Source organism: Benincasa hispida, chromosome 6 (genome assembly GCF_027475165.1).
Source record: "Benincasa hispida cultivar pf3 chromosome 6, pf3_genome.v1.1, whole genome shotgun sequence".
In the NCBI taxonomy this organism is placed as follows: Eukaryota; Viridiplantae; Streptophyta; class Magnoliopsida; order Cucurbitales; family Cucurbitaceae; genus Benincasa; species Benincasa hispida.
Genome location: NC_143483.1, coordinates 53,220,040 through 53,246,486, shown reverse-complemented (window position 1 = coordinate 53,246,486; position 26,447 = coordinate 53,220,040). Strand labels below are relative to the sequence as shown.

At 31.4% G+C, this 26,447-nt stretch overlaps 1 protein-coding gene across 1 annotated transcript; it reads left to right on the top strand.

Annotated features, from left to right (window-relative positions):
- Nucleotides 1–1,563: 1,563 nt before the first annotated feature.
- AN3 (SSXT family protein) lies at nt 1,564–6,421 on the top strand. Its single transcript, XM_039021739.2, has 4 exons — nt 1,564–2,164; nt 4,214–4,290; nt 5,244–5,328; nt 5,718–6,421. Exons 1-4 carry the CDS (start codon nt 2,084–2,086, stop codon nt 6,147–6,149), a joined length of 675 nt encoding a protein of 224 aa, XP_038877667.2. The 5' UTR covers nt 1,564–2,083; the 3' UTR covers nt 6,150–6,421.
- The last annotated feature ends 20,026 nt before the right edge of the window (nt 6,422–26,447 follow it).

The window sequence follows — 26,447 nt, the reverse complement described above, 5'->3', positions numbered from 1 at the left end:
TCCATGATTTCCAAATATTCTAAAGTTTACCAACTATTGATAATTTTTTTTTTTTTTTTTTTTTTTGCATGAAATGGATTTTCTTTCGATGCTAACTAATTTAATGTCTCTCATTATTATATTTAAGAAATATTGTATTATGTATGTGAAAAAAACATAACGCATAAAATAAATGTTACTTGTTTCGAAAGATTTGTAAGACTAAATTGAAAGTTTAGAAATGTTGAAGATTAAATTGAAATGAAACGCCATAAGTGAAGAGAGATATTTATAGAATAAAGTTGGGGAGATGAAAGAAAGGAAAGGAGGAGAAAAGGAATCTATTAACAAAGCTATGACATCATCATCAATAAGTGAGACCAAAAGGGTATTTGGAACCAATTGGTCCACATAACAACCAAACAAATACATGGTCATGTTAAATGTGATCTTCTCTTTCTCTCTCTCTGCTTCTATATAAATGCAATTAAAATCATTTTGAAAAAAAAAATTAAAATATTATTTTGATCACTCTTAAAATATTTGATTAAAATTAAATATAAGTACCAAAATGATATTTTGAAGAACAAATTATTATTATCGAATTTGCCAAGTCAAATAAAAAATAACTTCTAACATCATTTATTGAAGGTACACCCATTAGTGAATTTAACCATTTCAAAATAATTAGACTAAAATGGAATTCATTGTAATTCTAAAGAAGAGGACTAAAAATAATATATTCATGGTTAAATTAGTCTTTGAATACTTGGGTTTATACCAAATATGTTTTTCAACTTTAATGAGTTTCTAATAAGTTCTCCAACTTTTACTTTCGTATCTAATTATCCTTAATTCATTAATTTTTTTTTAAAAAAAATTCACTAACTTTTTGGATACAAAGATTAAAAGTTTATGTGCCCTTTGTTTTTAGTCTTTTTCTTTTAAAAATTAAGTCTACAAACACTTTTATCATTTCTACATTTTTTTAATAGAATTTTTAAGTGTTTAATTTACAAAAATAGTCATTTTAGAAAAAAATTGAAGCGTTTTGGCAACCACTCAGAATAGTTGTTTGTTATCTACTTTTTACCTATGTTTTAAAAAACCAAACCAAAATTTGAAAATAAAAAAATTATTTTGTTTTTAAAATTCAGCTAAAAATTCAATTATTATAATTAAATAAGATGCAAATCACTCTAAGAAAATGTGAAAAATATGCAAATCACTCTAAGAAAATGTGAAAAATAGACATAAATTTTAAAAACGAAAAATGAAAAACAAAATGGTTATCCAACGAAGCATTAATAATTTATTAGAAAAAATTCAACCTTTTTTTTTTTTTTTTAAATTGTAGAATATGCTACTAACATGTTAGACATAAAATTAAAAGCTTGGGAACCTATTTAATATTTTTTAATTCAAAAGATAAATTGAATAATTCATTAGATACTTTTTAAAATCTAAGAGCTACTATATAAAATCATAAAAATTTAGGATCAAATTTGTAATTTAACTCGTATTCACCAATAATTTTGAGAACAATTTGTAAATAAATACACTTGAAAACAAAATTCCAAATTTGTTCTTCCCAAAAGAAAAAGAAAAAAAACACACATTCAAACAAAATTTGGATTTTCTCTCTCACCATCACTCACGTGACACCCTTTTTCTCCCCTAGAGAGAGAAACAAAAAAAAAAAAAAAAGGAAAAAAAAAAGAAAAAAGAGAGAAGCTTTTGCTCTGTTCCTTAGGGAGGGAAACAAGTAGCATCTTTGAAGAGAGAAGCAGAGAGAAAACAGAGAAGAGAGAGAGGAAGCGCTTCTGTTGGCCACATTAGAAAGCCAAAACGGCTGCACCCACCACCAGAATTCCCCAGAAACCAAAACCCCTTTTCTCTCATTTCTCTTTCTCTCGCACATAAAACAGTGTCTGGTTCTATAATCTGCAGAAGCTGTTACAGCTCTCTCCGTGTCACTATCACCGTCCAAAGCCTCTCTATTTCAAACCAACGAAGAACAGAGTTAAAAAAATAAAGAGACCCGAAAGCTAAGGGCATCTCTAATCAGCCGTTTCTGTGAAAACTCATCACTCATTTTACACAAATGCAGCAGCACCTGATGCAGATGCAGCCCATGATGGCAGCCTATTATCCAAACAACGTCACTACTGATCACATTCAACAGGTTCTTCTTCTTCTTCTTCCTTTTCTATTTGAGTCTTTTAATCTACCTATCTTATTAATCCAACCCCATTTCCAGTTTTTTCTTTCATTTCCCCTCTTTCTTTCAAGTGGGGTTTCTTTGTTTTTCAACTTAGGGATGATTGTTTTTCTTCCCTTTTTAAATATTGGGTTTGTTTAGTTTGCTCTCTTTTCACGTGCTCTTGTCTCTATTGAATGGATTTCATTATCTAATTACAGAAGCTGAGACCAATCCATCTATGGCCATCTTGTTTATTTTCATCTCTTTGCTTGATTAAGTATATGTTTCCATGTTGGTCTAAAGTTAATCACTGTGTTTCTTTCTATTGCATGATGGGCTTCTGCTTTTCTGCCTTAATCTTAATGGAAAAGAAAGATGAAATGGTTGGATAGTGGCTTTTTGCTTTTTGCTTTTTTTTTTTTTTCAAATGTTTTTTTCCCCTTTCTATCAGTCAAGTTGTGAAAAGTGGCATGTTGGGATATCAAACTGTCGAGAGCTTGAGCATGATTTAGATGCTTGAAATACCCTTGATGAAATGGCTTATTGGGTAGTCTTCTTGTTTAAAAAATAAAAATAAAAAAGTTGCTTTTTGGGGTATATGAAACAGTTGAGAGCTTGAGCCCTTTGAGGATTACAAGTCTATTAGTTCTTATATTGATTAATCTTTTATTCCCTTTTTCTGATTCATTTTGTAATGTTATCGTTTTACATTGACATAAGCTTGTTGTAAGTTTAAATCTCAAGTCAATGCATTGCATCTTAACTTGTTGCAAATGAATGTACTCTACAGAAGTTCTTAAATGTGTTTTCTAACTTCCATTATATCACGACTCGATATTGGGCTGTGATTGAATATTCTCATAACCCACCTTATATTCTTAACCCATCTAAGATCTAATAATTCAACGGCTTTCTCGAGAACCAGACGTTAATAGTATCAAATTGTTGTCACATGAGATTAGTCAAGATGTGGGTAAGTTGGTTTGAATACTCACGAATATTAAAAAACAAAGAAAAAAGATTCTTATATCATCTAATTAGCTCCTTGGTAGAGAAAAATGTGGTATGAATTAATATGTTAAAACATTCATGTGCTGAAATATTAAACTAATCACAGATCACAGAGAAGAGTAATTTCAGGAAAATATTTCTCACGCTTGATTTCCTTCATTGATCAGCATGGCTTATTGCCAGTTATGCAGAGAAAACCGTCCTTTAGGGTTTAGGAAATAATAAAGAATAGAGGGGAAAATATACAAGTAAATACAGATGTCAAACAATTAGTGGTGAGGTTGAAGCTTCCTTCTAACCATTTTACAACAAGAGAACGTTCTGGAAATCCTCTGATGTGGCTTATCTGACTGGACTAACAAAATTCCAGTTGCTGACTGTATTGCTGACTGTACTCGTTTGACTATCTTCTCTAATAAAACTGATCGGGGTAATGCAAGTCTTTTCTTAGCTTGACACTTCTTGTTGGTACTTTTTCTTAATCATTCTTTGTTGGATTATGATTTGGATATTGTAAAAGTAAATCTATATAAGTAAAGAAGTTTAATGTATTCATATATCATATTTTTATCATGCCAAGATGGAAGAAAGAAGCTTGAATAGTGATTGGTCAATCATGAAACAGTATTTTAAGTTGCTGTCTAGTTCTGATTCTTCTGAGTTGCTTTCACGGATCATAAATTTCAGCACTTGCTTTTTAAGGTTTATTCTGTCAGATCAATCAAATCTAACAATATATACTATATGTATTTGGTATATTCTCCACAAATTTAGGAGTTTCAATCTGTTAATTTTTTTGTATGTCCAAAATAAGCAATTCTTTTTTCAAGAATGACCTGTAAAACTAGTTAATATGTTCCTTTTCTCTAAAAACTACATTGTAGTTGGATTCTTTTTCCTTTTCCATCTTATTTTACAAAGACCAGTACTATAGTTATTTAATTTTTCATCCAATGGCGATTTTCGGAAACTTTTTTACTTGATATTTTTGTACTTATTATTTGATAATGTATGTTGCAGTATCTGGATGAGAACAAGTCACTGATTTTGAAGATTGTTGAAAGCCAAAACTCAGGAAAATTGAATGAATGTGCAGAGTAAGAATTTATACTTTCTCAAATGATTTTACTTATCATAAATGATTGCTATTGCTTCTCATTGTCAATTTTTTTCTATGCATGTGACTGTTTTCCCTCGCATTCATTCGCAAATTATCCTCTGTCTCTCGCTACGCATCTTTGCTCTCTCTCTCTCTCTCCCTGTTTATAATGCCTTAATTGTAAAATTCAGCGTAAATCCGTTATTTCGCTGTGGCTGTAATGGTCCAAGAAAGCATTTAGATGAATTGTTACATTACATCACTCTTTAAATAACTGTCACAAATTTGGATTTTCTTTTTCAGTTTAATATAATGGGTTCTAGGATGAAGAAACATGGATTTCGATATCTAGCCTCGGGAAAATCTTGTTCTAGTGTTGTTTAAACAAAGTCTTGTTGGGAGTAAAAATAGGGTTGTTTTGGAGGTTTTCTTTGGTAATAATCCTCTCTGATTGTACTGCTAAGGTCACTGTCTCTTTCTGCTTGATCATTTTTGTATTTGATTCGATTCATGGTGATCACAGTTCCTACTTGAGTGAGTAACAACGTTCATGGATGAAAAGTGGAATGATATCTAAGTTTCGGTCCATTCACCAAATATTCAATTTTGAATCAGACCCTAGGAAAACAAAACACTTTAATAAGATTTTCTTGAAAAGAAGCCCAAAAATGAAAAATATGTAGATTAGTTGTTAAAGCAGGCCTATATCCATGTAGTAAGAACTTATCCGTATTTCATAAAGGAGTGGAATAACGTCAGGGTTCTTCGATTGGTTTGATTTCGATACACATCAAATGATCAAATGATATCGACTGTAGTCCCTGGCTTCTGAGACTGACAACATGGATTTGATTCATGCTATTCAATTATCTTGTATTTCTAGACTTCATTTGGTGACACGGTTATTAGTTGTAAAGCGCAAAAGTGACCATCTTACCTTTTTCTCTGCAGGAATCAAGCAAGGCTACAGAGGAACCTCATGTACCTGGCTGCCATTGCTGATTCTCAACCTCAACCTTCTGCCATGCATGCCCAGGTATGGACATAATTGTTTGAAGATGTAAATTTATCCGATCACTAGCTGCGCATAGTTATAGAAAATCCATCGCCCATACCGTTGATTTAACGCCCTGATATTGCGCTTTCAAGAGAACTGTTGGCCATGAGAATCATTTCCATGAAATCCATTTTTCTGTAACACTACGACTGGCCACGATTGTAATCTGAAACTCGAGTTCTTCAGGGTCCTTATCCTGTGGATTTAGATAGATGTGCTTCGTTTGGCCTCCTTGATAATAAGGATTTTAAGATGTTTAAATTATAGATGTAGGTGCTTTATCTTTCTTTTTCCTTTTTTCCTTGCCTTCAAACTCAATTGAATTGAAATTAATCCAAGATGATTTGCTATTGTCATGTTCTCTTCAGTACTCTTCCAGTGGCATAATCCAACCAGGAGGGCATTACATTCAGCACCAACAAGCCCAGCAGATGACGCCACAATCGCTGATGGCTGCCCGGTCCTCTATGTTGTACACCCAGCAGCCGTTTTCGACACTGCAGCAGCAAGCTTTGCACGGTCAACTTGGGATGAGCTCTGGAGGAGGCCTAGGATTCAACATGCTGCAAAACGATGCTACCAATGCAGGAGGAGGCAATGGAGGAGCACTCGGAGGAGGAGGCTTTCCAGATTTCGGCCATGGTGCTGCAGGTGAGAGCTTGCACCGGAGCCTAGCTGGTGGGAGCAAGCAAGATATGGGAGGAACCGGGTCTGCCGAGGGACGAGGAGGGAGCTCCGGAAGCCATGGCGGTGACGGAGGTGAGACTCTCTACTTGAAATCAGCTGATGATGGGAACTGAAAGTATGAAAAAAAAAGATGCTTTGTTCAGGGAGTTGATGGTAGAAAACTAGGTACAACAGAAATTAGGAAGATAAAACAAGAGAAGAAACCCTTCTTACTAAAAAAGCACTTGCTTTTATCTTATGTGTAAACAATGGTGTGAGGATTCAAACCTCATAAAACTTTGACCTTTGGGTGTCCTTTTTCCATGTTAAGATATGTGCTTGTAGTGTGTATTATGTAAATTTTCTTCTCTTGTTCTGTGCTATGTGATCTTGCTACTTTTTTTTACTCCTGTGTTTTGACATGTTTATGTCTAGAAAATTCTGTCTTATTACATTCCCAAAAATGTTTTGGGAATTTAACATAGGTATGCAAATAGAAAAAAAAAATAGAAGAAAACTCAAACACATATCTATCTCTATATATTAGAAAATTATTTCAGATTATATTTTAACCTATAATTTATAAGGGAAGACATTAAATTATTTGAGCAATTAAGGCTCTATTCAATAATTATTTCATTTTTTATTTTTGATTTTTGAAAATTAAACTTGTGATCTGCATCTTTTCTCAAGAATAATCATTGAGTTCTTAGTAAAATGTCAAAAACAAAAACAACTTTTTAAAAGTTATTTTGTTTAATTTTTAAAATTTGGTTTGATTTTTTAAATAATTAGTAAAATGTAGATAACAAAAGAAGAAATTTAGTAGTAGAAGGTAGTGTCTATAAGTTTTATTTTAAAAAATGAAAAATAAAAAATAAAATAGTTTCCAAATACGGTCTAAGTAATCAAGTATTTTATGTGCATTAGGTTTATTAATAATTATAAAATATAGCAAAGTATTAAACTTGTATGAACATGATTGGCATTTTCATGCACATTATGATATATTGATATAAGGTGTAAATCGACAATTTAAGTACAAAATATTTATTTATTAATTTATTTTTTGTTTTTATAATTTTTGTAAATATCTGATGTAGACTAAAGGACCTAAAGAGAATTACTCCCAGAATCCAAAATTTTCGTCTTTGTTTAATTATCAATTTGGGACACTTGGAAAAAAGGCAAAACAAACTACACTAATTAGGTCCATAGCCCATATATTTATTATTTGTAAAAATAGCAAAAACGAAGTCCAACCCATATATAAAAGATATAAAATGTTGCAAATACTTCACTGTTAATATATAATTGATACACTAGATACACTTTTACTCGATACACTTTTTGATATACTTGATACATTTATTGATACACTTAATACACTTACCGATACATTTAAATGTATATATCAGCTTGCTGATACACTCTGATTATAATACACGTAAAAGTTCATTTGGTTGTTAATTTACTGTTTATATATAAAATTTAAAGTACACTAATTGAGCATTTAAAGTATATCTCTTGAAATGATTATAAAAAATAAAAATAAGTTAATCTAAGAGCACTTGATAAGTTAACTTCGTATATTGTTGTTATACTTGAAATATTATGCTTATTAAATGAATAAACATACTTCACTTCAAATAAATTAATGATTGAGTGTTGATTACTGTTAAATATACTGCTAATACATTTCAAATATTGATTGTTATTAGATATACTATTGATTCATTCATGTCTTACTTCAAGTATTTATTGACCGATGATTGATATACATGTCTTATATATGACATACTGTTTGTACACTTGGATAATCATACATATAAAATGAAATATGCATGTTTTGTTTTTAAATAAGTTAGATATATTGTTGATAAATATTTGAAATATTGATTGATATTAGATATAAACTTTGTCTTACTTTAAGTATTTACTGATTATTTTTTATATGCTTATGCTTTATGTATGATATACCGCTAATATACTATATATTATGCTTATGAAATTAAACACACATGACCCTAAATTCAAAGTAAAGAAAACACTTTCCAAATGCTTTTAACTAGTATATAGTATATAAAAGTTTTGATCTTAGATTTTAAGGTAGAGCCATTTTTATATTTAATCATCAAACCCAAATTCTTTCCTTTCGTTTGTAGGAATATGAATAAATTGAAAAATCTATGATATAAATATTATTATATCACACCATCGATATATTATTAGAAACATATAAGATAATCAACTTAAAAAATAGAACATAATCAGAATGAAAAATTATTGAGAGGACGATAAAGAAAGTAAAGAAAATGTATAAGAAAAAGTAAGCTATATAAGGCTAGATGTATAAAACTACATAGATTTTCAACTCCATCCCTAAATTTTTAATATATATATATATATATCAACGGTTTTTAAATATAGAAAAATGAATCAAAATATTTAGAAAACATAGCAAAATTTTAGAACTATCAATGATAGATGTTGATAGATACTGATAGACTACAGTGTCTCCTATCAGTGTCCATCAACGTCTATCATTCATAGTTTTGAAATTTTGCTATATTTTATAAATATTTTAATAATTTTACCATTTGAAATAATTTCTCATATATATATATATATATATAAATCCACGTTCTTTTTAGACCATTTCAAAACTTACATTTTGAGCAAACACCTTTTAAATATTTGACCTAAAGCAAACATCCATACTTATATGCTTCAAAATTTCCTAAGACTAACTATTATATATTTAAAGTTAGGTTAAAATATTATTTTTGTCCATATACTTTATGTTTTATTTTATTTAAAATATCGAAAATTTAATCCATATATTTCCAAAATTTATAACAGAAAAGTTAATAATATATATAGAAAAATAACAATAATCCAATAGTATAAACAATTTTAAAGATTTATCGAAATATTATGAGAATAAATTTAAACATTTAAAAATTGATGGCTCATTTATGTTTGGTAGATTCTTATGAGATTAGGCATTTGAAGTACCTATTTATTTTTTCAGAATATAATATAACATCTCCAAATATCCATTTAATATATCGGAGACATCTTAAGAGATTTTGATGTCCTCCTCTAACATGGATTTTCAAGACTTCTATATTATTGACATTTTTTAGAAGTGTGTTGATGACATTTTTATTTATCACTTTTTTTACTTTTTCCTTTTAATATATTATGAAGTGTCTAAAATTTCAGGCATATGAAGATTCGACTATCTTCATTATAAAAAAAATAAGCTGATCTAAACTTTTTAACTTTATTTATTGGACAAATATATATGTATAAAGATTGCAATTAAGTGTCTCTTGTTAAATTACATATAAGACGCCCAAAGTGAGCATTACTCACAATTAATATATAGTATATGGTAGCGACTAAGATGCTGTATGCAGTTCGAATCCTTTATTTTTTAGTGTATTAAAAAAAATATATATAAAATTATCTCTTCAACTGCATATTGTTCGCACGAGATTTCAGGAGAAATTTATTTCGTGGAACTTGAACTTTGTATTTGTATTAATTTTGTGGAAAGTAAGTACAATTTCTAATACATGGTATTTTGATGCTTTCAAAATAAATTATAATCTTTAAGCTTGTTGATTGTCTTGAACGATCGGCCTTTGGGCTTGTTGATCTTCTTGTGGATGATCGACTTTTGGGCTTGTTGATCTTCTTGGATGATTGATGTTGATGTTGATTTAATGCGATGTAGTTCGATCTCTAGTACTTGATCCTTTGATTCTCTCTCGGTTGAATGTGCACGCTTGATGTTTAGAAGCGGGGATGTGGATGTTCTTAAGTTTCGAGTCTTGGAAGAATGTATCTTCAAAGGACTTTAGTTTCAAGCGTGGCCAGAATGCATGCGTGGCCAGAATACTTGTATCTTCGAAGGATTTCAGTTTTCAAGCGTGCTTCAGTCTTTAGAATGAGAGGTTAGCTTCAAGAGTCAAGGAGTCTTCTGATTGTAGAGAATTTTCTATAAGCTCTCTGGAGTATAGAATATTTATCCTCCAATAAATGAAGAGAACTTCTCTATTTATAGAGTTATCAAGGGGACTTCATGGGCTTGAGCTTAGTTGACCCATGCGCCTGACTCTTGAGCCCAATTAATTGGATTTGGGTTTGATTTGACATTGAGTCAAACTCAACATATTTTTGGGTTGAGAGACTTTAACTCAAATAATAATATCAGATTGAGCCAAATTAATCTTATATGATTCAATGGTTACATGGCCTGGCGTCATTGAAATTTGTCTTCAATTTCAATTCGGAACATATGCCAACTCCTAATTAAGCCCCAATTTAATGATTTGGAATTTCGTCATTAATTTAGTAAATGATGTGACAACTTATGATTGGTTCAAAATTTCTCATTTAACACATATAAATATATTTATATTAAAAATAAAAATTAGAGTGAAGAATTATTTCATAATAATTGAAAACATAAATGTTATATTTAAAACCTTTTAATGTCTAAGGAAAAAAAAAAAGAATGAAAAGAAAGCTTATAGCTTTGTACCAAAATTAAATAATCTAGCCATGACACAAGTAGATCTTATATATGCTCAAATCTTTTCTCAGATAAATCTAAGTATTAAATTTGTAGATATAAAGATGTATATTTGAAAAATTATTTTAAACGATAAAATTGTTGAAAATATTTATAAATGTAGCAAAATATCACTGTTATCGTAGATATTTTACTATATCATATAACTTTTTTGGTTTATTTTATTATATCGGAAAGAAACCTATATATTTACCTGGGTGTCTAATTTTTCCTTCCATTCACATGAGTTGAAATGAAAAAATTGTCCTTCACATGATTTTTTTTTTTGATATTTCGTCATAGATTTAACTATATAATATAAAAAAAAGTAAAAATAAAGAAGTATAATGTTGAATTATGTTAGAGTGACGTTGGTCCTACGCAAATTTCAAAATAGAATAAAGTTGTTTTGAATGTTATATTTAATACTGAAAATAAAATGGGAAATATATATATCCTATTAATATTGCAATAATAAAAAACTCTTACTCTAAGGAGGTCAAAAAGTAAAGAAAGTAGTCCATAATCAACAACTACCCTTTTGTGAAATTTCTCACTTCTCACCATTCATATTCAACCATTCATTTCATTTTAAAAACAATATAGCCTTTTTTTTAAAAAAAATTATTTTCTTGAGATTATGTATTTAGATTTTTGTTTTGTTTTTTTTTTTCAAAGATACCGTATTAAACAAAGGACGAGGAGATCGAACTTCTAACCTTAAGGTTGATAGTATAAGTACAGTATTAATTGAGCTACACTCACGTTGGTTATTTAGACTTTTTTTAAGATGAAAATTTAAAACTCCTACCATTTACCCGAATTGAATGGTAAATACTTTTGTTTACAAACTATTTATCAATTGGGTTCTTGAACAACACACTTTTTTTTTTCCTTCTAATTTTTATTTACTTATAAATGGAACTATATATATAAAATTCAGAAATATATGTATTAATTAGTAGCAATGTTTAAAATGTTGATTTCGATGGAAATATCAAATTTTAATTTTACGAAAATTTCGATAGAAATATCGATAAACTATCGTTTTTTATAGATATTTCCAGAAAATTATAAAAACAAAAGATTCAAAAAAAAAAAAATTAAATTAGTAAATAAACATTATACGATTTTTAGATAAGTTACATGTTTATTGTTTATATTATATTTACTTTAGTGATATTTTATTATTATTATTATTATTTTTTAATATTTTATGGATTTTTTTACGATATAATAAAAATATTAATTTACCTCTCATATTGACATCAAACATGTGAAAACGTGAAAATATGAATGAAAGTTTAATACTATGACTAGTCGTAATGATTTAATCAAATTCTATGATAAATATTTCTTTAAAAAAAATTCTATGTTAAAAATATATAATTTTAAAGAGGTGGGGGGATGGATGGAACTTCCATGTGTTATTATGTAATTTTTTTTCTTAAAAATATATTAGGAATTGAATTGTATGAATTAAAATTCTAAACTTTAACGAGTGAATCGATTTTACTCTATTTTAAAAATTCGTTAGTACAGTTCACAAGTGTAAAAATTCTTTAAAGGAAAGGATTAACATAAATTGGAGAGATGTTGAAATTAAATAGATATATGGTTGCATGAGTAGTTTTTAATCTTATCATCTTCTTCAATTTTTTCTTTACTTAGAAAGAATTATGATATGATTTTGACTTAGAAAGAATTATGATATGATTTTGACTTAGAAAGAATTATGATATGATTTCTCTTGCTACTTCTATGGAGCCAAGGGAAAAGGCTAATTTTATTTGAATGATTTTGAGTAGATTTTAAATACAAATTCAGGTATCAATATATATAAATTCATCAATGAATAGTCTAATTGGATTTACTTATAAACTTAGGTTTAAATCAATAAGTTGATTTAAGTAATATTATAAAAAAAAAAATTTTTAGTAAAAAAATAGTCTTAAAGAATCGTGTGTGAATGCTGGCATGTAAAATGCATGTTTGTTTCATAGTTTTCAACATTTTGTTTGGGAATAAGTTATTTTCACGCATCTTCTTTTTTTCATGTATAAATTTTTTTTTTCTTTCTAAAACTATAGATTTTCTCTTTTCTCTCATCTTCTATTTTTTATTTTATATATAATTTTATTTTTCATATAGTTAATTAATTAATTAATTATATTAAATTTAAAATTTAATATAAATATTTATTTTAATAATTCAATAATAACCTATTGAAATATACTTAATTTATTTTTACAATAAAAAATTATTAAATCAATGAAATTATGTATTTACATAATGTACTAATTAATTAGCTAGTAATATCTTAAATATATTTAATTAATAAATTAGAATTAGTTAAATTTAGTTAGTTTCCATTTTTTTTTTAATAACAATAGTTGATAATAAATATAAGTCAGTTAATTATTTATTGATCATTCATTATTCATTATGAATATGTGATGATTATGGATTATTATAATATGTTAATTATTCGTTTTGATTAATTTTTATTACGTGATTATTAACCTATTGTATTATAAATTTTTTTCGAGTTCTTTATCAATATTCTTTATTCCATCCACAAGGGAAAAATACATGAAATATATAATTACTAAGGCAAAAATTTTCAAAAATTACAAGAAAAAACACTTGAACAAACAAAAATTGTGGGATATATCAGATGAGCAGTGTTCCAAGTTCTTGGTTGATTGAAGTTTTATTTAATAAAAAAGTAAAAATAATGCTAAAATAATAGAAATAAAAACAAAATATAAAAATAGTGCACCATCTCAACACACACCCCATTTCATATTCATCAATTCCTTGGTGATTTAAGAAACAAAAGAACGGTCTCTCACTCATTACAAAAAATTAAATAAATTAAATATGAAAAAAAAAAAGGAGAAAACTTTGTATGAAAAAAACTATACACAAACTTCATCATATTATTATTCAAGAGCTCAAAGAAGAATCTTGCTTGTGAGTTTGGTTAACCATGGAAGCCGCTGCAAACCCATCAGCATTCAGGCCGGGAAACGCGGAGGAGCCACCGCGAACACCGGCAGCTGAACCGTCGTCCACCTCGTTCAACGTACACCGGCCCCGGCTGAACCCCGGAATAAAGGAACACGGATTCCTACTCGAACTAGGCACGGGACCTCGCAGCATCGCAATGGAAACCCTCGGCCCTTGAAGCCACCGCTCTCCGGTCAAGACTCTTGCAGCCGACACGTCGAAAACACAAAGAAAAATGAAAAGAAAGGCAGCCATCTTCATCAGAGAAAAAGCCATGTATGAGAGGGGGGAAATTGGCTTTGTTGAATATGGAAATTGAAAGGGAGGATGTTGAAGTGTATGTATATATAGAGGGGAAGATTTTGGTGTGCATATGATATTAAATTAAAGGGTTTTGAGTAGAAATGTGATATTTGGAGTTGACTGAGACAAGCCGCGGGGGAACAATGAGTTTGAAAGTTTGAATAATAATAAAAGGGATCAAGAAATATTCAACGCCAAACTTAGTCATATATATTGATCCATATATATATATATAATATAATGGCTATGGGCTTTTTGGCTTTGGATTTTGCATTTACACATAAACACCAACAATACATATATACACATTGGATTGGAATTTGGACTGAATGTGGGGATTAACATTTTGCTTTCTGACCATGGTTTTCATCCTTTCTTGCTAAAATAAAATATAGTGGAATTCTTAACTAAATTCTAAAAATAAAACCTTTTCAAACGTAGTTTTTTTAATTTTCAGAATTTGGTTTGATTTTCAAAAACATTGGTTAAAATAAATAACAACGTAATAAATTAGAGGTAGAATGCGTGTTTGTAGATTCAATTAAAAAAAACTAAAAACCAACAATCGAATGGTTAACAAACAAGGTTTTAATTATTCGAAAGGTAAACTTTCATGTAATATGGGGAATCTTATATTTATCTACCGTGGTATAACAATTCATAAAACCAAAATGAGTATTGGTTCAAAAATTATAAAAAGAAAATTGACCTAAGAATGATGAATATAAAGAAACATCATGTTGAGGGACATGTTGAGAATTTCACTTTGAAAAGATGTGAAGAAGTACCTCACAATCTTTAAAATGATAGATAAACTACTCATCTTATTGCTAATTAAGTATGAGATGAAATCTCATATTTAGAACATTAATATGTAATAATTTATTTCTAGAAGTGAGTTTAAATTTAACCCAAAAATCCGAATAATCCAGTAGAGGTGTTCAAATAACCCGATCAACCCAATCTAACCCATGCGATTTGGGTTGAGTTATCAACTCATTTGGGTTGGGTTGGGTTCGAATAAATGAAAATTTTAGAGGTTGGATTAGTTCATAGGTTCACCTAATATAACTCAAACTAACCCGAACCAAACCGAATTTATTATTAACTTTAAAATATATATTTTTTATTACTTATAACACAATTATTTATACATAATTGATTTTAATTTTATTTAGTTCCAATATTTTTTAAATAATTTATTCTTCAACAATAGTTTCTTTGCACTTTAGAAAGAAAATTTTCACTATATAAATTGAAATTGAGTTGTTAATCTTAATTCAATATATGAAAATAATTAAATTAGATTTTTACATATTTACGTTTTGCTTCTTTTTAGAACAAAATTTTAAATAAATGACCCAACCCAACCCAACCCAAATATTTCATGGTTGGGTTGGGTTCATTTTTTAATAAGAGTTATTTGGGTTGAAAAAAATTACAACCCATTGGGTTGAGTCTAAAAAATCTTTCAACCCAACCCAATGCAACTCATGAACACCCTAAATCCAGACTACCCAACTCAAATTATAAGGGTTGGGTTGGGTTGAGCTAGTTTTTTCGTTGGGTTGGATTGAATTTTTTCTATTTTTCTTGGGTCGGGTCGGGTCTAGAATTGAACAAAAAAGTTTGGGTTGACCCAACCCAACCGAATTGCATATATATTAATAGAAATATATATATTTCTTTTAGAATTAATAAATTTGTAAATTCTTTATGTTTTTCTTTTAAGAATGTTTTTGTATAAAGTTTGTAATAGACATTATAGATATTTGGTATGTATGAATTTAATTTTATGAGATTTTAGTTATTAGATATGTGTTATAAAAAAATTTAATTATTTTAAATTAAGAAAAAAATCATAATAACCCGACAACCCAATCCAATCCAACCCAAATTTTGAGGATTGGGTTGGAGACCATGTTTGGCTCATTTGGGTTGCTGACTTGACCAACTTGAATTTTCAAGTTGGTTTAAAAAAAAGGTCACAACCCAACTCAATCCATGTTCACCCCTCGTTTAAATGAGAGAAGTTGGTTTCTTTAGAATGAACGGAGAAAAAAGTTTTTAAACTCTTTTGATAAAAGTAGTTTAAAATACGCTTTCAAAAGTTATTTTGAGTGGTTGTCAGACATTTCAATTTTTTCAAAATTGACTTATTTTCAAAATTAAACACTTGAAAAGTTAAATCAAGTACACCCTAAATTTGATCTTCAACTTTTGAGTAGACTTTTATCGTAAGTATTAAATCATTATAAAATTTAAATTTAGTGCCAAAATGTCTTATTAAAATCCATGGGGTAAATTGTTACCAATTATTTTAAACCCCAAAGGTTAAATTTATTAGATATTAAAGTTTAAAAACTAAACATATTATCCCTTCAATTGTACCTATTTTTTAGATATTTTGGTTTAATCAGTGAGGATAGTAATTCTTATCTCATCAAATTTAAAAATCAATTAACTAAAATGCATTTAAATATTGCATCATCATTTATTAGATATCTTTAACATTATGTAACAATAATAAAGATTCGTTGAAATGAAATCACCACAACGAACGTAATTCATCTTTCTTTTTTTAAACAATATAACTTATATCTTAAAAAAAAATAAAAAAAATTAGAAATTCGAATTTTTTCTCACTTTCCTAAACAAAAAATCTATATATGAAAAAATGAAGCTAATTTTGTTATTAGATCAATTGCACAAGGCATTACTTAGTACTTACATTCCTAAGTCTCATAAGTTCCCCACCCCTTGTGCAATAGAAGAAAACAAAAACATTATGAAACAATTCCATAATGGGAACATCAATGACACTTTTTACCATATGGTGTATATATATAAAGTATAGTTTGTAAGGAGAAGGTAATTTCTTAGATTGTTCTCCATGAAAATATAACAATAATAATAATAATAATAATAATAAAAGGTTGCATTTGAAAAAAGGAGTTGTTAAAGGGTTGGATTTTAATAGAATATAAAAAATTGAACAAAAGGGTGATCAAAGTTTGAATATATAATATGCATACAAAGGGCGATGAAAGGTTGTGGCGGGTCGTTGTTGGGTTTGGTTAGCAACTTTTTGAACCGTCCAAGCGTTCTTTGTCTAAATTATGGAACTCAACAAAATAGGCAATGGAAAACCTTACCTAGTTGGCTTTTAAAAAGTCAAATGTCCCCTAGGGATGTTCTGAAAACCCAATAATCCGACCAATTCGGACTATGCAACCCAAATCGCAAGGGTTGGGTTGGATTGGATTGGGTTAAAAATATTAAAAAATATTAAATTTGGGTTGGGTCTCGGGTTACCCTATTCGACCCGACCCGAATATATATATATATATATATATATATATATATATATATATATATATATATATATATAAAAAGTTAAAACTGCATTGTGAAGTTGAAACCCTCGCTCGCTGCGTCAAAATTTTTTATTTTTTCTTTTATATATATATTAAAAAAAAAAACAGAATTGTTTTGTCCATCCAATTCCACGCATCACAACGCAACGCAGACCCACCGCACTGTCTTAAAGTTGAAACCCTCGCCGTGCCGCTCCCTCGCCATCGACTGCCAATCGAATCGCTGGACGCCGCTCCTCTCACCACTCCCATCGCCATCATCAGTCGACTGCTCCCCTCACTGCTTCCATCGCCTCGTCAAATCAGATCCGGTCTCTGCCTCACCTCGCCTACTGCTCCAAGCTTCACGAACGATTTATCATTAGGGGTATTTTCTTCAATAAAGCAAGTAGATAACATAGAGACTCTATTTTTATAACAGGAGCTTTTGTTTTGTTTCTTTTCACACTCAGATGGGTTGAATGGCTTTCTATTGAGGTACCCTTCTCATGTTTGAATGTCAAGTTTTATGAAATAATTCAAAGCCTCTTGTTGGAAATTTGATGTCAATGGACCATGGACATCTGTTATTCTAGTGCTTACGTAGGAATCTCAAATCCATTCTATATTGGAATTCTAATTTTAAAGAGGTTAGATATGGTCTGTTTTTATTGGGTTGGTCCAAAAAAAAAAAAAAAGAACCGGTGACCCAACCCGGCCCAACCTGAAAATTTTGGGTTCGGTTGACCCTCCAAAAAAGAACTAATAGGGTTCATTATTAGCCAACCCGAATTTTTGGGTTGGTCCACAAAAATCTTTCAACCCAGCCCAACCCAGACTATGTATACCCCTAATATCCCCTAAAAAAATCACTAGATATCTAATGTCTCTCACCTAGGATTTGGACAAAGATTCACAATATAATTGACAATTTTAGCTACATAATATAGTAGAAAGTTTTTCCCTTGTCTTCTTTGGTCACTTGTTACTAATAATAATCTAAGTTTAAAATGTTGATGATAATCAAAATATCGATGTCTCAATTTTACAGAAATATTGGTGAAAATATTGATAAATTATTTATGATTTTTTTAAAAATATAATAGTAAATAAACATTTTACGCTTTTAAAATAAATTCAAATGATTATTATTTTTATTATGTTTATATTAATGAAATTTTGTTGCTTATTTTTTTTATGTTACATGATCTCTATATAAAATAATGGAAATTTCATAGACCTTTTATGTCAATGTCAATCCCATCGAAATGTGAAAATATCAATAAAAATGTTTGGAAAACGTACTACCAACCACTGTATATATATGATGATGGACACAATGATGCTAACAAAAGTAATAACACAAAATAAAGAAGCAGAGAAGAGATATAACACACAATATGTTAACCCAGTTCGGTATAGCTTACCTACATTTGGGGGACATAGTGCCCAAAATAAAGAGAAGCTCAGTATAATCCAGAAGGTTTACAAGAAAAACAACTTAACTGATAAAACCACTATCATGTATTATAGTAAACCTTAGATGGGCAAACCATTTAGACTCCCCCTCAACTTGTTGTCACCTATCTCAAGATCTTTTCTCTGCTCAGGCTTTATTGATCTTGTATGTTTAGGCTCCCCTAAACTTGATGCTTCTCTTCAAGGATTTAGGCATGCATGATCACAGGATTGCAGACCTCTTCTTTTCTTTTCGTTTTAGCAACAACTGCGTATCGAAGAACAAACATACGAAAACATTCAGTCTAGACTCACAAAAAGAAACCTAAGAGAGACCAACTTAGACTTCCTTTTATAACAGAATCCACAAGGAAGTTACAGACAAGGAAACCACCTAGACTGGATTCATTCCAAATACCCAATCAGATAGACCATAGAAAAACAATCGGAAAAAAAAAATCCAATATTTCACAAAAGGAAATTTACATGCCAAATACAGAAACAATATCAATATCCCTCTTTGGCATGACAATTTTCTTTTATTGGCAATCATTAGGAAGTATAAATAAAACTAACATCAAGGCAATAGAAACCAAACAAAACCAGTAGCCAACCCTCAAAAACAACAACAACCACAAAACTAGACACCCATTAACAACAAACACCAACAACCATCAACAACAAACCAACAACAAAACCAACCCAACGATACTCCCCTTTTATTGCCAGAAGAAGAAAATTAAGCATTTGAAGATCCACAACAGATGAAGGACACCGTGAAGTAGAAGGGGCATCATTAGAGGGTAATAATAAGCTTAACAACTGAACAAGAGTATCCACAACTTCTTGTCGATTTGTAAGAGAGCGAATTATGTCGCTCAAAGTTCTGGACTCAGAAGATAACACCTGTAAGATACGACTGCCAAGATCAGAAGGAATCAATAGACCACCTTCAAGAGCACAAAGATCATCAGGCACGGGTATGTTATCAACTCTAGAAGGTCGAATGTTGTGCACAATGTCAGGAACATGGGATCCTTGAAAAAAATTGTAGCTTAGATTGATACACTTGACCGTAGGACCTAGAGCATCTAAAAGAATAAGATGGATAACACTGAGAGAGCATGATATCACATAAAATACGGGGAAAACAAATAGGTAATTTGATAGTAAAAGATTCAACATGTCGCAACACTTGATTGTAGACAAAAACACTAAAGTTGAAACGAGAAATAGTACCAATTTGGTATAATAGAATTGCCAGTGATGGAGACAAACCAGAACCGTGTGTAGAAGGACACCAATTAGCAATACCAATCTTATGAAGTATTGCGTATTTCACACTCAAAGTTGTAGCAGACAATTGACCAGCAGACAAATGCGTATTTCACACTCAGTCACCAAAGATTTTGTGGAAGGATGTGGAGCATAAAGAGTTAGGGTATCATCTCGGTCAAGAAACACATTGAAAACTTCTGGTGAAATAGTAAAACAAACACTTCTCACATGTACTTTTCTGTATCCATGGATACTTGGATCATCTAACGAATTAGAAAGGTTGACAAAGAACTCATGAATAAGTTGAGGATAAAAATGTCCAAGTTGAGAAATGGTCTTCAACAAGCCAGTCTGATTTAAGAGCTCAATGATAGCAAAATAGGATTGAGTCTTATTAGAAACATTTTGTTCATCTGCAATTCTTTGATGAACAACATACTTCCATTTACGGAAATTTTTTTCACAATGAAAAGAAACACCATCAATGGGAACAGACGAAACATTCTGAGAAACCTTTTGTCTGCCAGTTCTGGTGTTCACTCGTCGTGGGGCCATTGTACCAACAATAACATCAGGGAATGATCCTTGGAAGACGAATCAGATGAATTCTTAGAGGATGAAGGTAAACGAGAGCGTGTTCTGGAAAAAGGACTAGAAGTCTAAGACGTTTTGACCCTTTTTTTAATTCTATGCTTACCTAGTTTTGCAATCACAACATGGTCATCTGAAGAGTCTGATGCAATGTCTTTGTCAAACACTGGTTTACCAACATCGGTATTAGGGTTTTGAGGGATAGAAGCTTCATCGATAAGGGAATCATCAATGATAGGATCAGAAGCAGTCGTATTATGTTCAACATTTTCATTAGTAGTAGCCTAAGCATGCATTAGAGAGGCAGGAGGAGGCTCAAAGATCAACACATCAGAACCCTCAACAGTATCTAGAATAACATTTTCTTCAACTTTACCAGACATAACAATATTCGCTGGGTCATTTACATAAAGTTCAGTGGTAGTGGAAGAAGAAATACCAGGAAAGACAATAGAATTATGATGATTAGACAAAATATGAAGAAGAGAGAAAACAACAGAGAACAAGTTATCATCTCCACCAACATAGGGAACAATAGCGAGAGGACCAATATAGACAGAGTCAACCAAACCATATGCATGCACAATATTTTCAGTGTCAATAGCAGATATAGTACCTTATGAGGATGCACAACCTCAGGAGTGGACGAACTTGAATGATGCTGTTTGGAAGAGGAAGTAACAGGCTTGGCTTTGCGAGGACGTTTTACAGATTTTTGAGGGTGTACCCCAGACTGACAGGTATTTTGTGATCGACTTCTTGTGTCAACCACACTGAAAATACAAAGAGACAAAATACTTAACACCGGACTATTCCTTCCTGCATACAACAAGAGACACCCAAGGTCACGGAGAAGAAAGCAATCGTGAGAGACACTTTGAAGACCTTGAGAAGACGTCAAGTGATTTAAATAAAAAAGAGTAGATATTTTAAATCTTGTAATAAATAGAGATTTAATAAGGGAAAACAAAAACCAATCGTCGCTACACATCCCTCAATACATTAGAGTAAACATTAATGGCTACAAAGGAAGTTTACACAATCCAAGGGATGCCCTTAGCGATTCAAAAGTAATAGTATCCAGGGGTTTAGTAAAAATGTTGGCAAACTGCTTATTTATTCTGATATGTTCAAAAGTAATAACTTTGTTCTCAACCAATTCACGAATAAAATAGTGTCTAATGTCAATATGCTTTATTAGACTATGTTGCATAGGATTTTTCAAAATATTTATGACACTCATGTTGTTGCAATACAAAATCATAACATCCTTAAACACATTATACTCAGCTAGCATTTGTTTCATCCAAAGTAATTGAGCACAACTACTACATGCTGCAACATATTATGCCTCGGTAGTAGATAAGGACACACAATTCTGCTTCTTACTGAACCATGCGATAAGACTATTTCCCAAGAAAAAACACCCTCCTGGTGTGCTCTTCCTATCTTTAGTACATCTTGCCCAGTCAACATCACAATATCCAACTAAAACAGGATTCATATCAAAAGTGTACAGAAGACCATAAGCAACTATACCGTGCATATACATTAGAATTCTCTTCACACTTGTCATATGACTGGTTCTTGGGTTGGACTAATACTGAGCACAAACACCAACTGAAAAAGTGATATCAGAATGACTAGCAGTTAGATATAATAAACTCCCTATCATGCTTTTATACAAACTCTCATCAACATGTTCAGCTTAAGTATCTTGTGTGACTTTGGCATGAGTAGCAGTAGAAGTACGTTTAGGTTGAGCTTTGTCAAACCAAAATTTCTCACCATATTTCTAGCATACTTCTCTTGAGATAGAAAAATCCCTTCTTCTATTTGTTTAATATGTAAATCACTCATTTCGAACTCACCCTTCATCTGTTCAACAAAAGTATCTACCATAGTCGGAGGCATTCCCCCAAAGATGATGTCATCCACATAGATTTGAGCTATGATGAAATTCTATGCATCCCTTTTTATGAATAAGGTTTTGTCAATTCCACCACGAGTATAACCATTCTTACTTAAGAAAATTGCCAAACGATCATACCAAGCCCATGGAGCTTGCTTTAGACTATAGAGAGTTTTCTAAAGTCGGTACACATGTTGAGGACATGTTGAATCAACAAACCCTTTGGGTTGTTCAACGAAAATTTATTCATTTAAATACCCATTAAAAAAATGCACTATTAACATCCATTTAAAACAATTTAAACTTATGCAAACATGAGATTCCTAGAAAAAGACAAATAGCTTCCAATCGTGCAATTGGAGCAAAAGTCTCATCAAAATCAACCCCCTCAATTTGAGTGTATCCCTGGGCGACCAACTTGGCCTTATTTCTAGTCACAACTCCATTTTCATCAAACTTGTTTTTGACACCCACTTGGTTCCAATTACATTTACATTTTCAGGGTGAAGAACAAGTGTCCACACTTGGTTTCTAGTGAACGGTTCTATTTCTTCCTGCATGGCATTGATCCAACACTCATCTTTCAAGGCTTCTTTCACGTTCTTGGGTTCTACTGGTGATGTAAAAGATATGTTACCAATCATTTTTAGGTAATTAACCCTCTGCTTCTTCTGAGTAGTTATTCCTGAGTCCAGGTTCCCAATTATGTTGCTAGAAGAATGTGCCTTCTGTATTTTAATGGGTGGTGCGAATTTATTACTTTTATCAGCTCCAATATCTTTTACAGCTGCAGGTGTCTGAGTGTCACTAGCAATGTAAGAAGCATCAATAGCATCAATTTCATCCTTATCAAGATCATATGATTATGAGATTTCTTTTTCACCATTTTTCTTAGATTCTAAAAATATCTAACCTTCTTCATCATTAACATTTTACTGTGGGTGTTACATCATTGACCATAAATTTATCGATTCCATCATAGTCTGAGTTCACTTATTGAAAACCCTGTAGGCTCTACTGTTTGTTGAGTACCCAAGGAAGATTCCTTTGTCAAATTTAGAATCCCACTTTCTTCTATTTTCCCAATCTCTCAGATTATAGCAAGAGCTACCAAAGACATAGAAATAATTCATATTGAGTTTTCTTCCTTTCCAAAGTTCATAATTAGTGCTAATAGTTCCTGGGCATAAAGAAGTACGATTGTGAATGTGGCAGGCTGTATTTTATGATTCTGTCCAGAAGTGAAGAGGCATCCTTTTTGCAGAAGCATGGCTTGAGCCATCTTTTGAAGCGTGCGGTTCTTTCTTTCTATGACTTCATTCTGTTGAGGAATGATAGGTGCAGAGTACTCATGTAGAATTTCTTCAGAAGTACAAAAATCAAGAAAGTGAGAATTTTCAAACTTCTTCCCGTGATCACTTCTAATACGAATGATGTTTTTCTCTTATTCACGTTGAATTTGAAGACATAATGTCTGAAACACCTAGAAAGTGTCAGATTTTTCTCTGATAAATCTTACCCATGTGAAGTGAGAAAAGTCACCGACACAAATGAGAGTATACCACTTCCCTCCCAAACTTTTAACTTGCATGGGCATCATCATGTCAATCTGTAGTAACTCCAAAACTCTTTTGGTATTACACTGTGTTACTTTCTTATGAGAAGTTTTAACCTGTTTACCAATTTGACATTCACCACAAAATGAATAAGTTTCCACGCTTAGAAAAGGTATTCCAAGAGTAATTTCCTCATTGATTGCTTTCCTTATTGATCATAGACTTATGTGATCAAGTCTCTTATGCCACATCTCAGTCCCACTCATTTTGGAAGAGTTATAGTTATCAATGGAAGCATTGTTGAGATTGATGTCCTAATTCTCCCGAAGTCTTGTAGTTTGTAAACTGTACAGATTGTTATGAATAAAATAAGAGTTATTTTATTTGGCATTTACTCATATCCAATAAACGAAGCTTCATGGTTATTGTATGTAAACTTAAGCATGTACTGAGATATACAAGTGGATCATGACTTAAGCGATAACTTAAAAAGGTCTGTAGTATAAGGATTAAGGAGGGATATCTGATCCTTGTGACACTACGATACGACCCACTTTGTAGAGGTTTACAAGTATTGTGAACTGCTACAGATGGTAGATCCCGACCATTCATGTGGAGACATGTGAGCGGGGGTGTCCTATACAAAGAGTTTGTATAAGACCAGACTACGAGATGAATAGTTTCTTTATATAACGCCGTTGATACTTGAGACTTACATCTCACCTAAACGACCATACCTCAATCCTAAGTGTTTTGGGAACTCTTGCCTTTAAAGGCGGTCCTTTGATTAGTATGGGTGAGAGTGGCCAGATTGCCAACTCAACATGCCTACCTTTTTGGGGATTTATCTCCTGGGAGCTGGGAACTTAGTTACACAAGATGAAATTCACTCCTTCCTCGAAGCAGGGGTAAGTAGATAGATTGCTCCCTTAAGGGCTGATTTCGGGTCTTGAACATAGTGGCCACAACTTCTCAGAAGAGAGAACTCAGTCATAGTAGGACTATGACTTATGTTCATTAGAGGGATCAGTGGTACTTAAGAAGTTAGATATAACTACAGGGCGTAACAGTTATTGGTCTAGCTGTACTTACTAGTGATCTGTGAAGGGTTATCGTACTGTTGATTGGTTGATATGGACACAAAATATATCTATAGTAAGAAGAGTGCAACTATCAGTCTTTAGTGGAGTGCTTGGTAGTTAACAGATGGTGGATCCTGTGACTAAAGAGTTTAGTCAGTTATTCACGTACCGTTGGAGCTTCAAGCTACAGACCCATAAGGTCCCCTTGGTAGCTCAATGGATTCAAGTTGAGAATCAGTTCTTGGTGTTGATTTGAAATGTTCAAATTGACAAGAGAAAATTTGATTATATATGATATGATCGGTGTGACGTATGAGATACATCAAGTGGAGGATTAATGTAAATGAAATTTACATTAAGTACCATGAAATAGAGAAAGAACTATGGTTTATATATTTCATGAGATGAAATATTAAAACTATAGGTTATAGATATAATATGGTAAGTTGGTTATTATATATCTTTATAATATTATTAATTATTGGATAATTATCTCTTTTTCTCTAATAAAAAATTGAGTGGGAAGTTATTGGTGGCTTCATGGTAACCGTGAGATAAAAGGAAAAATATTTTCCTAATTTTAGAATCTGTTGTGAGAGTTGCTATTCTCGGAAACTCACTCACGGTTTGCTGTCAAGTGAATAGGATTCACTAAACGATAGTTGAAGAGAGACTAAACGATCGTGGAGTGACACTACACGATAGTTCACTCAGCTGGTCGTAGCTAAACGATCGCAGATCTTTTTCTATACGATCGCGGAGCATTTGCTAAACGATTGGGCATTCGTCTATACGATAGACTTCTGTTATCTCCCACTTGCTCAATCATTTACACGATTGTTACTCCTCAGGTCTCTTCCTCTAACCAAGTCCACACAGAGCCCATACTTCTGGATTCTCACACCGAGAATACCAAGGTAGCCATTGTGGTGGCTTTTTACTCAACTTGACTGGGTCGAGGTTTAGGAGGCCATTCGTTGTGTTCGTGGTTGCTGTTGATCGTGCAGTATTGCGATCACTGTGTTCGAGCATTCGTGTGTTACAGTCTTGGAGATTGAACGAGCATTCGTGATCGAGGGTTTTTGAAGCATGAGTTTTCAAAGGTATGATGTTTTATCCCTTGATCTTATTGTAAAGCATGCTGTAATTTCATATTGTGTATGACCGGTTAGATTCCGTTTCTTGACTGTAATTGTGTGTGTTCAAATAGGAATGGAATTTGGAACGCTGATCATGGAAATCTTCACGTCTGATTTCCTTCAATTGGTATCAAAGTCAGGTTGTTCTGATATTCCAAAT

Excerpts from the sequence above, each read along its gene's own strand:
- AN3 (XM_039021739.2), top strand. The coding sequence starts at position 2,084 with ATGCAGCAGCACCTGATGCAGATGCAGCCCATGATGGCAGCCTATTAT. Across the intron at positions 4,291-5,243 it reads AAATTGAATGAATGTGCAGA|GAATCAAGCAAGGCTACAGA; the intron begins GTAAGAATTTAT and ends TTTTCTCTGCAG. Across the intron at positions 5,329-5,717 it reads CTTCTGCCATGCATGCCCAG|TACTCTTCCAGTGGCATAAT; the intron begins GTATGGACATAA and ends TGTTCTCTTCAG.